General features: G+C 52.6%; 1 protein-coding gene across 1 annotated transcript; it reads left to right on the forward strand.

Moving 5' to 3' along the window:
• Positions 1-711: 711 nt before the first annotated feature.
• Positions 712-5,542, forward strand: CHMP4B (charged multivesicular body protein 4B; the record flags this gene model as incomplete). Its single annotated transcript, XM_010132882.1, has 4 exons — positions 712-889; positions 1,612-1,726; positions 2,229-2,355; positions 4,739-5,542. Coding segments are annotated over 4 exons (488 nt in total), but the record flags the coding sequence as incomplete, so codon positions are not given.
• Between the last annotated feature and the right edge of the window lie 6,751 nt (positions 5,543-12,293).

Raw genomic sequence — 12,293 nt, forward strand, 5'->3', positions numbered from 1 at the left:
TGGGAGGAGCTGGTTGGTGGCTTTTGTCACCCGCTGGGTACATACGTGTCTGGGTAGGGTGCAGCTGGAGGAGCTGGAGAAGCCTTGTGGTGCAGTGGGTTGGACCAGTCCTCTCACACTGCCCTGGGTGATCCTCTGGGTGCAGAGCTGTCGTGGGTGGGCTCCTCTCACAAGAACATATATATATACGTATGTACAAATATGTGTATTTCACAGCATTAGGTCACAAAGCTGAAGAAATTTTGTCTTGCTTTGTATTTGAATGAGCTGCTTCTCTCAGCAGCTGCAGAAGAGTCTGGTGGGGACCAGCAGCAGCACCTCATCTGACAGGAGCTTCCCCAGCAACTGTGCCTGGATGTCTTGGGGGTGATGGTGAACAAAGATGGATTTAATGGATCGCTGCGTATTGAAACGTGCTGTCGTAGTGTAGCCTCTGGTGTGTGGTGTGTTATGAGTAACTGGACCCCACCGGTCCTTGAGTTGCTTCTCGGCTTGATCCTTCATGTGACAGGCAATGGCCAGCATGCGTCTGGCCACCTTATAACAATTTTTGTGGAGGAGGCAAACACAAAGGTCAGGCAACTTGTTTTATCAAGGAAAAAAGTGGAGAACAAACAATAGAACATGCTAAATATGAACAACTTTTGGTATGAAGTGTGACTGGCTTTGGGCATAAATCTCACAAATCCTGCTCTTCCCTTTGTTGTTCAGCTGCTCTTCAGGCCCTGAAGCGTAAGAAGAGGTACGAGAAGCAGCTTGCCCAGATAGACGGCACGTTGTCGACCATCGAGTTTCAGCGGGAAGCCCTGGAGAATGCCAACACTAACACTGAAGTGCTGAAGAACATGGGCTTTGCTGCTAAAGCCATGAAAGCCGCTCACGACAACATGTGAGTTACTCTCTGCATCTTTCCGTTTGTCATTTGCCTGATCTGCTAAATGCCAGGTGTTTCATACCCAAGGGTAGAGCTGGAGTAGCAGAATCTTATTTTAAAAGGCTCTAATTTGAATATTCCACTAAACCCCTAGATATACTTTTGTATCAAACACAATATTCAAGTGTCGATGCTCTCACAGTTTGCCCCGATTTGTCCCAAAGAAGGCAAGCACGGAGGGGGGGTGGGTCTAAAGCAGCTGGGAGGGTGCACCAGTTCCAGACCCACCTAGCAGCAGCCAGGATTTGAAGCCTCAAGAGGAGGCTTAAACTTCCTGCGCAGCAGAGTTGGTGTGTGCAGCGCTAATTAAAGGTGAACTGCATTATGGGAGTGTTGAACTTGCTCCAAAAGCAAATATTGTAGATGTGATGTAGTAATGCTGGATCAGGGAACAGAGCAAATTATTATTAGTTCCAGCAATGCAGAACAAAAGCGCTTCGTGTGAAGTCTCTGTATGTGACTGTGCGAGCTGAGCTTTCAGGGGACAGTTGAAACTACCCTCTATGGTTTTGTTGAGACGGGGGGGCATAAAATCCAGACTTGGATGCAAAGTGTATTTTGGGGAAGGACCGTGTCAGTGTCACCATGGTGTGGCATTCCTACAAACTCCAAGAAATACAGTCTGAAGTGATGAGGAAAGCAGTGGGTTGTATTGAACTCGCCCCGTTCTTTTGCAGGGATATTGATAAAGTAGATGAATTAATGCAGGACATTGCAGAACAGCAAGAGCTGGCAGACGAGATCTCAACAGCCATCTCAAAGCCAGTGGGATTCGGGGAGGAGTTTGATGAGGTAAGTTTTGAATTTGCCTGTGTTTGTATCACAGAATCGTTTTGGTTGGAAAAGAGCCTTAAAATCACTGAGTCCCAGCTGTCCCCCAGCACTGACCCCTGTCCCTCAGCACCACTTCGACACGGCTGGGAAACCCCTCCAGGGGTGGTGACTCATAAGACCTTTCTTTCAAGATCATATTGCACGTGTCTAGGTGTGATACTAGGAGAGAAGATCTCTCCTAGAACTTGTTACTGGCCCTTCCCTGTTCCTACCAGTGCATACAGTGCTGTGGCTTTATGCTGAGGATGATCTGGATGGCCTGACCTGAGAACATTTGGACTTGGATTTCTTCTCTTTCTCCAAGTGATCATGTACAGAAATTCAGATGAAAGTCAGACTCCTCACCTCCTCACTTTGTGCTGATCCCATGCATTCAAGCTATTTTCTACCAGCTGAATCTACTTGCTAATAAATATGACTCAAAGTTCTTCCCTTTATTTTTTCTCCTTTAAAAACCTAGGATGAACTTATGGCAGAACTCGAGGAACTAGAACAAGAAGAACTAGACAAAAACTTGCTGGAAATAAGTGGTCCCGAGACAGTACCACTACCAAACGTGCCCTCGATATCGATACCGTCAAAGCCAGGTACGGATGGACCCTCACCAGAACCATCTTGGGTTCTTAAAAAGCCCGTTTATTTAACTGCCAGCTCCTCCGGTTGGAGAGATCCAGCTGCAGGTGACGCAGGGTTCTGCTGGAAATGGCCTCCTGCATCACAGATTGCTCCTGGCTCTGTTTCTCTGGGAGGTGACCTGCCTTTCCTGAGAACCATGACAAGGCATAGCTGTCACAGGAGCAGTGACTGTCTGTTCTAACGCTGCCGGGCTGGGGGACGCTCAGGGTGGAGTGGAGGTGCAGGGGAAGGGAGCCTTCCTCTGGCTGCTGCTGGCCCAACAGGGAGGTGATCTGACAAACGTGTCAAGGCTGTAAAAGGGAGTAGAGAGTAAACGAGCTCTTGAACTTCGTGGCAGGCTGGTTCAGATACCGACGCTGACTGTGCTTCCTGGCTGCTGCTTTGCTTTTAAATTTGATCCCTGCGTCCTGGCTCCAAGGAGCTAACCTGGGAGTCCCCTCTCTGGGGCCAGCGCTGCCTCCGCTTGAAGTTTGTGCATACTCAAACTGGCCAGTAGCAAACTTGAGGTTGTCCCAGTCTTAGAGCACACAGAAATTTTAATTAGGGTGATGATTTCTGTGGAGAGCGGGCAAGGATTGTTCCTGTTTACACAGACCCAGCAGCAGGAGAAATAGGCAGAACAAATGTGTGCAGCACTTTTGTATTTCCTAGCTGCTTTAATGAGGTTTGTTCTGTAAACACTCTTTGGGTGTGGACGTTAAAACACACTGACCTGAACCCAAAGAGACTTTTGGCTTTATTTTAGGTAGTGGTATATATATGCACAATACTTGTGCACGTATTTCAGTAACTACACAGTGTAACACAGGGCGCTTCCTAAAATAATAACAATTATGGGTGTGTTTGTAGTAGAAACCAGGAGTGAAGACTCGGTGGTTTATGGGATTTCTGGTAAGCCACTGTTGGATGGAAAGGAAAATTGTGTTAACATATTTTAATGGCCTGTGACTGTTTCCTTCAGTAAACCTGCCTCCATGACCGGAACTGGGAAACTTTGGGATTCCGGGGGTGTCGTGGGTGGATGGGGATTTTGTGTGGGCTTTTACTTTAATTTTTTAAACCTTAATTTTTTTAAATTTAAAATTAATTTAATATACTCTGGGAGTAAAAGTTTCCATCCGCTCATCACGGGTCGGGCTGTCAAAGGCACCGCTGACCTCCCAGCGCAGGTCCTGTGGAAGTGAGTGACGTCTCTTTGGTGGCGGAGCTGACTCTGTTAGCTGCTCTTTGTTCACCGAATGGCAACGGTCGGGAGCTTTCCTCCTTCCCCAGCTCTCAGGGCTGTCTGGATTTTGTTTTCAGCAGCTGGAATGAGAAATGGTTTGCGGTTGCCTGTCAGCTCAGTTGGTGTCAGGAGAAATTCGGGCAAAAGCTGGTTTTGTTTTAACAGAGGCTGGAAGAGCTTAATATAGAAGCCAAGTTCCAAACGTGTACAAATGATAGGTCTGGAGGTTGCCGTAGAGCTGACTCGAGTCTCTCTTCCGTAAACATTTCATTTGGAATGAGTATGAATTATTTGACTCTTTTTTTCCCCCTTTGAAGCAAAAACGCTGTCTGAGGAAATGACATCTTATTTTATCTTTTTGTATTTCCCAGAATCACCGCAGCTATTTCTGGGCTAAAACCTTTTTTGCTGAGTTAATGGATTTTATCTCCAGAAACTGGATTTGTCATGTTGTGAGAAACAGCGACATTTGCTCCCCTGGAAGGACCAAAAATGACCAGAAGGCAGCGTGTAGCCCACTGCTGACCACCAACATCCAGCCAGCGACTAGGGAGTGCAGCAAGAGGAGGCAGGTAGTGCCTCCCTGGGGCTGGAGACCTCCTCAGCCCCTGGAAGTGCCCCAAGAGCTGGAGGTCTCCAAATGTGGTACCTAACTGGACCAAAACTCAGCGGCTGCATCTGCTGCACTTTGAGGCCTTAATGGTGGACTAAGGAACTTATTTTTATGGCAGAGAGACTGTAGCACTGGAGACGTGGGATGAATTTCTCTAAGAAATTCTGAGAGGGGCTGGGGGTCTTTGCTTGGAGCTCGGGGGTGGGGGAAAACCACAGACACCACTGGTGCACCCATCTTAACCTTCCCACACATTGGCATTCTTCCCGTGTCGGCTCTTGGCTTTTCCCACGCGTAGTGGTGGGGGCAGGAGGTTCAGCCCACGCCTCCTCCTTCCGAAGGCACCTCTTACTTCAAAAAGGTCTTGTGTAATTTTTTCCTCTACTGACACTTCATTTCGTGGTTGGGTCAGTGGCACAGAGGCTTCTTTTGCAGAGAATCGCGACAGGGTTCTGTCAAGCTTCCCACTCATTTGTTTTCTTTTACTATTTTGCAGCCAAGAAGAAAGAGGAAGAAGAGGATGATGACATGAAAGAGCTGGAAGCTTGGGCAGGAACCATGTAACCACAGCAGCAGCTGGCTGGAAAAAGACTTTGATGACCTATTCTGGGTGCAAATGTGGTGTGTTGAGGAGAAAACATAAGCAAAATGTCTTTTATCTTTCATTTTAACCCCAAGCAGTGGGAACTGCATTGCTGTTTTCTGCGTAGCATGGTCTGCCCAAAGGAAGGGGAGGGGAGCGGCGGGCGTTGCCCGCAGTGAATACGGTTGAGTTTCTCTAAAAGGGGGTTTGCAAAATCAAACATGCGGCTTTTGGACTGTGCTGCTGCCACTGCTGGATCTTCATCTTCAGAGTTTGGGCCATATCCAATCGAAATAAGCTGAAAAACACTCTGTCATTTTAAGTCAGTTTTAGTGTGTCTAGTCTCGTAAGGCATTTAAAACCCAGGAAAAGTCGTGAGCCACCATCGGCCTCTTATTGTGTTTAGGTGCTTTAGGTTTTTAGGTCTTTGCCAGTTCTATTTATACCCCTGGACTGCTGTGTGGCCCGGCCGCGTGTTCGTCACCGCACCAACGTAGTCGCTGTTCCCGTTTGAGCTGGTGGTAACGATTTCCACTGACAGACACTGTCTGGGAAGTAGGGAGGATGGCAATTTCAGTTGTACATTTTTCTACGTAGCACTACAATGTTTTTTGCTTTTTTTGGTCATAATTGATAACCCAGTTAGACACATGCACACAATTATTTTAATTAAGAAACTACTCTGGATTGCACTGTATTAAATATCTTGATTAATTTTCATCTGTGGCTACTGTGATCAGTTCTTCGCGGTTCTTGGCTATAAATTACGTGTGGTTTGGCCTTGTTCTACACGAGCCACCTCCACTCCGCAGACTTGCCTGAGCTTTAGTTGGGTGACTGCAGCTTCGCGGTCTAAAACTACACTCTTAGCTGAGCAAGATTTCCGGTGGGCTGCTATGGCTGTTTTCTCACTGCAATGATATTCTGGTCCCTCATGCTAAAATCCCCACTCTGAGGAGGGGACAAAGCTGCAATAATAGGAGCAACAGGTTTAGAGACCGAGCTGGGAGCCTTGGCTTTGTGTTTTTTGCCTTAGAGATGGGCTGTGTTGTGCTCTGTGCTAACAAACATGTTTTAAAGCAGTAGCATTTCAGGAGTTAGGGGTGAGCCTCTCCAGGGGAAGGAAGTGTCTTACCAGAAGTGTCCAGGTGTAGCTGGGGAGGGGAAGAAGAAATCCCACAAGCACTGTTAATGTTTGTAAGGTTCCTGGTGTAGAAGCTCTGCAAGTGTTAGTGAGAGAGGCAGCATGTGGTGACCCAGCTGTTCCCTGCGTTCTGTTTTCTTTCCTGGTCGTTCAGCCCACGCTTCAGCTAAAGGAAGAGCTGAGTCTGCACAGCGAGAAGGAAACGCAGTGACGAGTGTGCGCCACCGTTCCTGTTTGCTTTAGCCAGCCTTGCTTCTCACAGCCTATTCTTTCTTGATTATTTTAATAAATGAGGGGGTGGTTTCTTAATCCTGCAATTTATTGGTATGTCTGAGGACCAGTCACCTTTCTGCAGTGAATATCACCGAGTTCCGTGATACGTTCCGTAACATCAAGCTCTCAGTGAGTAGCTAAAGCGCTTTTCTGCCCTGCTCAGCCTCGTTCCGTGGGCAGAGTTGCCTGTAAGGGAGTCACAGAACGGAACGGGAGCAGCTCTCCAGCACCAGTGGGTTTTCCAGAGCAATGTGCTCGCTGCCCAGGGTTTCCCCATTCTAGGAAAAGAGGTTGAGTTCCTGCTAGGAAACTTCACAATTAACTTGATCTCATCGGGCAACTTAATTTGCAGCCGCATCAGTGTTGTGACAGAGCTGCTGTTGGGTGTTAAAGAGGCAGCAGCACCCCGGGATCGGGTGTTTTCAGTTTGGGGTTAATCCTTCTTGTTTCTTATAGGAGAGGTGAAAAGCATCGTGGATGTCGTACCTTCAGAACAGGGCGGATGCGTAAAGAGCACTCGAAAGCTGGGCCAGAGGGTGGCTGAGGCGGGTTTGCTGAACCCCAGCAGCTGTCCTGCTCTGGGGCTGGGGGGCACTTGGGTTGTGCAGCAGGCGGGGGGGCTGTTCGTTCCCAGCAGAGATGGAATCCACAGCTCTGCCCAAAGCTGCTTTACAGAATCGCTCTTTGGTGCCGTCGGATTTGCCTTTCCAGATGTATCAACAGGTTTTCCGTGTGCCCTTCCCTGTCTTCTCTCCCACAGATGCTCTTTCTGGAACTGCTTTAAGATACAGACATCTAACTTGCAAGATCCTTCAGTGTGATGGTGAGTAGGCAGGAGGTGAGAGGGGCTCCGTCCGCCACTGGTGTGGGGGATCACTCTCCTGTGGCTTAACTGATGAGCTGTGAGCAAATGGGCTGGTTAGTTAACGATGTTTGTAACGGGCTCTCGGGAGCCCGTGGCTTGCGGGACTTGCCTGGTGTGTTCCTAGGGCTGCTCATGGCTAAAGGCCCCTCTTTGTGTCAGCGAGGAGAGCGGCTCCAGTGCTGAGAGGAGGAAGAGCTGTTTGTCTTCTCCCCCTGCTCCAGCTCGGTTCCACGCCCAGCACGTGTGGAGCACTGCGCATCGCCTGGCAGGGCTGTGTCTGGACAAGTCCCCTGCTGTGCCCGGCCCCTGTGGGGTCAGACACGGCTTCAGTGCTAGAAAACGGGCTTGTGGCTCTGGGGAGAGAAAGTTTTGGAGCTGGTTCCTGCTGGTTCCACACATGGCAGCAAGTGGAGGTCAGTGGTAGCATGTGGCTGACTCCGCGGTCGAGGCTGAACCCCTCTGAGTGCCTGTAGGGTGGCAGCTCCTTAGCATGGCTGCTTCAGGGATGGGTGGAGATGAGACTGCGCTCTACGGGCACGGAGAACCTGTGTCCTCAGCTGGGGAAGGTCAGTATAGAAGTGGTGGGAGGCAGGAGGCCTTTCTCAAAGGGACCGAGGTGCCATCTCGGGGTTTGTGGGTTCTGTGGTGGGAGGGAGCAGGAACTTCCCCAGCTCTTCGAGAGCTGCTGCACCCCACGCATGCACAGGACATGACTTTTCATTTAGCAGTGAGAGCTCATGGTTATCATGGCATAAATCAGTGGCCACGCTCATCCTGGGGACTCCCTGCTCCCTGGCTGAAAGGCTGACGGCCACCCCACCGCTGCCACGCTCCCCATGGCAGCCTACCTGTGCCCATGGAGCTGCATCCCCTGATCCCGGGGACATCTTGTTTCCCTGCCAAATGACCCCCCTGCCAGCTCTCACAGCAGCACGTCACAGCTGCCTGGCTCCATCTGTGCCCCAATGTTATCTGATGGGAGTCACTGTCCAGTTGCTTCTGCCCCCCATTTTCCCAACCCTGAACTGACCCTCGAGCTCTGGACTCTGTGTCTCGCTGCTGGGCTTTCTCACGGGGCAGACGGCTGTCACCAGACCGGGCCCCTCAGAGCAGCCGCTGTGGGTGTTAGGTGGTGTGTGCTGGGCTAGAGCTGGGAGCCCCTGGGAGGGAGGCTGGGGCCGTGTGTTTCGGCCCTGAAGAGCCGCTGTCCTCTGGCCTGCCTGGCCTGGAGATCACAGCCTGGGCTCAGCTGCTTGTGCTTCTCCTTTCCTCCTCTTCTCTACGTTGTTCCTACCCTGCCTGCATCCTCTGTTCAATCCCACTACAGGAATCCATCGGATGCTCCTGTGATGGTGCAGCTCAGCTCCTCCATTCTCCGGCACAGCCCCTGTGGCATGTCACCTCCTGGGGCCCCAAGGCCACCTCCATCACGCTGCACATTGCTGCTGCCAGGTGACTGTTCCACAAGACGGGGTACCTGAAAAAAGCAGAGGGGGCTGGAGACCCCTCAGCCGCCCTGGGGCTGCCCAGCACCTCCCCGTCTCACTGGTGAGGGAACCCAGTAGCCTCTGCCCCTCTCTGGGTACCCGCAGCAGGTGACAGCCTGTTGGGTTACTATGGCGATGTGGTTTCCTCCCCACAGATGCCATCACCAGTTGCAGCTCTAATCCCGTCGCAGATGTGTAGTTAAATCTCAGCCCTTTCATTGAAACCAATCAGCTTATTGGGGCCTGTTTCTGACATTAGCTGGCGAGAGGCGGTTCTCCTCGCTCGGGCGGTGTGATACCCCGAATCGATGTAACAGGTTAAACTCTTCTCTGGCGGCTCTACGCTCCCTTTCTCCTCTGCTGCTGATTTGTATCATTATTTTGGTTCTTAGGACAAAATTGCAGCTCTGCTCATCCGAAAGCTCTTCCCCCTCCACTTCCTGCTGGCGTTTGGCTTGTGCTCTGCCCCGTGGCGAACAGAAGAGCTCTCTTGACTCAATTTTCAAACGCTGAGGTCCATTAAATCAAAGTGATGCTTCACAGATCTTGTGGCTCTCAGCAGCCCATCCCCAGCCCTCCCTTCTCTGGCTCCAGGTGTGTCAGCTCTGCTGGCAGGAATTTGAGACATTTTGGGGCGTTATCAGAGGTTTCCCCTTGTCTTGCCTGCCTGATCACCTCCTCCTACATGTCATCCTGGAGCTGTGGCTGAGAGCGTCCCTTGGCTGTCCCATGACCCCAGATCCACAGGTCTGAGGCCAGCTCATGTCGCACTCCTGCTGTTCCTGGGTTTCTCCTGTCCTTCACTGATTTTTCTCAGCTATTTGCTAGCACTCGTGCTCCCCTTCTCGTTACCTGCTGTGCTGCTGGGAGCAGGTTCCCTGTCCCTCTCCATGACCAGCTCCACGTGTGCTGTGTGAGGAGGTTTTTCAGAGGGATCCGGAGAGTGGCCAGCAGGGAGGAGGGTCACAACCTGCAGGGCCAAGCAGCTCCCACAGGTCTTCCCTGGCCACAGTGAGTTCTCTAAAACCAGTCACCTTCACAGCTCCTGTCCCCGGCTGGGGGCAGCTGGTCCCAGGGACTCACCTAAGGACACGGGAGAGAAGGTGGCTTTGGCTTAGGTGGAGCTGGGACTCCAAGGATTTTGGGGTCCCAGATAGGCAGCACCCCAGTTTGGGGACACTGAATGTCCCAGGCACCAGTGGGGTTTAGACTGGGCTCTCAAACACAGAGGCATGACCAAAAATCTTGTCCTGCTGCCTTGGACTGTCCCATTGTCCCTCATTTTGGACATTAGGAACAATTTTTTCCCCATTGGGCTTGTGCAGGCGTGTCCCAGGCTGCCCAGGGCAGTGGTGGAGTCCCCATCCCTGGAGGGGCTTCACAGCCGTGTGCAGGTGCTGCTGAGGGATGGGGCAGTGGGGACCTGGCAGTGCTGGGGAACAGGGTGACTCAGGGAGCTTAAAGGTCTCTTCCAAGCTCAGTTACTCCGTGGTTCTGTCCTCTCTGCTGTGCTTGCAGTATCCCGCTTGAACACTTGGAGGCAAAACTGCATTTCTGGACAGATGTGCAAGACCCAGCGATGCCTCCTGCTCGGCTGGGGCTGTGCAGCGGCTCCGGCCAACCTGCCTGGCTCCTCCCGGGAGAGTCGGGGAGAGGCACTGATCCCGGTTACTGGGTGCTGCCCAGGAGCAGGGCACAAGGAGCTGCTCGTCGGATCCATCCTAGGTCCTCGCTGCCCAGCCAGCAAGGTTGGAGGGGCTGGGGGTGGTGCTGAGGGCACCCTGCCAGCGTCACCCCGGACCCAAAACTCATGGTGGCCCGTTGGCCAGGCATGCGCCTGTGCTGGAAAGCATCTCCCAGCGAGGTCAGCAACTGCAAAATAATTCCCGAGTCCCTCCTGAAGAGTGTTAACTTCAGTGAATTACAGACCAGTGCTGTAATGCTGCCACGGGGTCCCTGGCTGCCGGCTGGAAATGAAAACCATTTTTTCCTCATTTTAAATTTCAGCTCCCTGTTTCCCCAAGGGTGAAGCCCAGCCTCAAAAAGGTTCCAGTCCCCTTTTCCAGCAACTTGGCACACAGCAGCCTACTGGACCCTGCAGCCAAGCCTCGGAGGAAGGTCTTCCTCGCCCAGACCCTGCAGCTGAGGCCAGTGATGCCGCGGGGATTCAACCCTGGGTTTGCTGTAGGTGCCCAGAGGAGCAGCTGAAGACAGAGGATTCGCTCCCCAGGGTATTTTGGGGAGACACGGCAGAGAAAAGGCTTATCCGGGAGGGATTACCAGCAGAGGGCAATGCTGTGATGGATTTCCACCTCCGAGCTGTTCAGTGGGATAAATCAGAGCTGGTCCAGCACGGGAGCGGGAAGGAGATGGGTGCTGGGACCGCGGTTCCCCTGGCCCCTTGACACTGCCTCAGCCCTGGCAGTGGTCCCCTCTGCAGGCAGGACGGCACCTTCTTGTCCGCCCAGCACCTCTGTGTCCCACCGGCGAGGGGTGGAGGGGACAGCTGGGAGCTGCCTCCCTGCTCGTCGCGGTCAGCTCTGGGGAAGTGGCCACGGGATCAGGGTATCCCAGGTCAGGGATCCTGGGCGATGCTGAGTGTTTTGACTGCTCTCCACGATCAAGACTTGGGCTTTGCTGCCAGCCTGTTCTCCTGAGGGCAAGGCAGAGCCTTCGGGAGGCAAGAGAAGGGCTCACGTCGTGCTTCAAACCCTCAGCAGAACAGGGAGGAGCGTTGGCTTCAGCTTTGTGAGGCTGCAAACATCCCAGCTGCGTTTGTGCACCTGGATCATCAGCAGAACCAAGAGCATCCTCCCAGCAGGCAGCGACCAGCACTGCTGCTGCTGTCCGGGGAGGCGAGCGGGGTGTGCGTGGGGCTGGTGCCTTCCACCAGCTACGCGTGGGACAGAGCACAGAAAAGCACGTGCTTTTTGCACAAAAGACCCTAAAAAGCAGCAACAGCATGAAACAGGCTGGGAAATTATGACAATAACCCGAGGGATCCCAGGGTGCCCGGACGGTTGCGTGGCTCAGCTGCTGGGCAGGAACGTGGCAGCTCAGCTGCATCGAACCCTGCGAAAAAGTGAAATGCCCTTTGTCAGGTAACTGCACCCGCTGCTGGCTGCTGTCCCTTGCTCTGTCCGTCTCGCAGTGTCCTCCGCAGCAGCAGCCATCCCCATCTCTCCCACCGAGGCATGCTGGAAAAACCAGAGGGGCCAGAGGTGACAGTCAGTGACAGCAGCATCTGGTTTGAGGAGGGTAAATGCCTTCCTTGGCTCCACCAGTAACTTCTTGTCCACTCAACCACCACCATCCCTGTGCTGGGCTCAGGGCGTAGGGACTCATCCAGAGCTGGGCTCTGCTCTCCTGCCCTGCAGCGTGTGGGTGCCCGGCCGGAGGAGCAGCACCTGCCCAGGGGCTGCCGGCGCTTTGGTGACTTTGCTTTGCCTCGCTCTGTCGTTTCCTGAAGCAGCAGCACACGATGGTCTCTTCAGTCTCAGAACAAGAGCTGGGGAAGGCTTGCAGCCAGCTGAAGTGCTGAGCGGAGCAGGAGGAGATGATCGGTGTTTTTGCAGCTAGAGAGCGATGCTGCTCTGGACACTGCCGAGACACTCGTCACCCCACGGCCGTTCCCTGCAGGAATCCCAGGGGATTGGCTCAGCGGATCAGCTCTCTGCTCTTACATCTTTTATTTCTCCC

The sequence above is a fragment of the Buceros rhinoceros genome, unplaced genomic scaffold, assembly GCF_000710305.1.
Source record: "Buceros rhinoceros silvestris isolate BGI_N320 unplaced genomic scaffold, ASM71030v1 scaffold13643, whole genome shotgun sequence".
In the NCBI taxonomy this organism is placed as follows: domain Eukaryota; kingdom Metazoa; phylum Chordata; class Aves; order Bucerotiformes; family Bucerotidae; genus Buceros; species Buceros rhinoceros.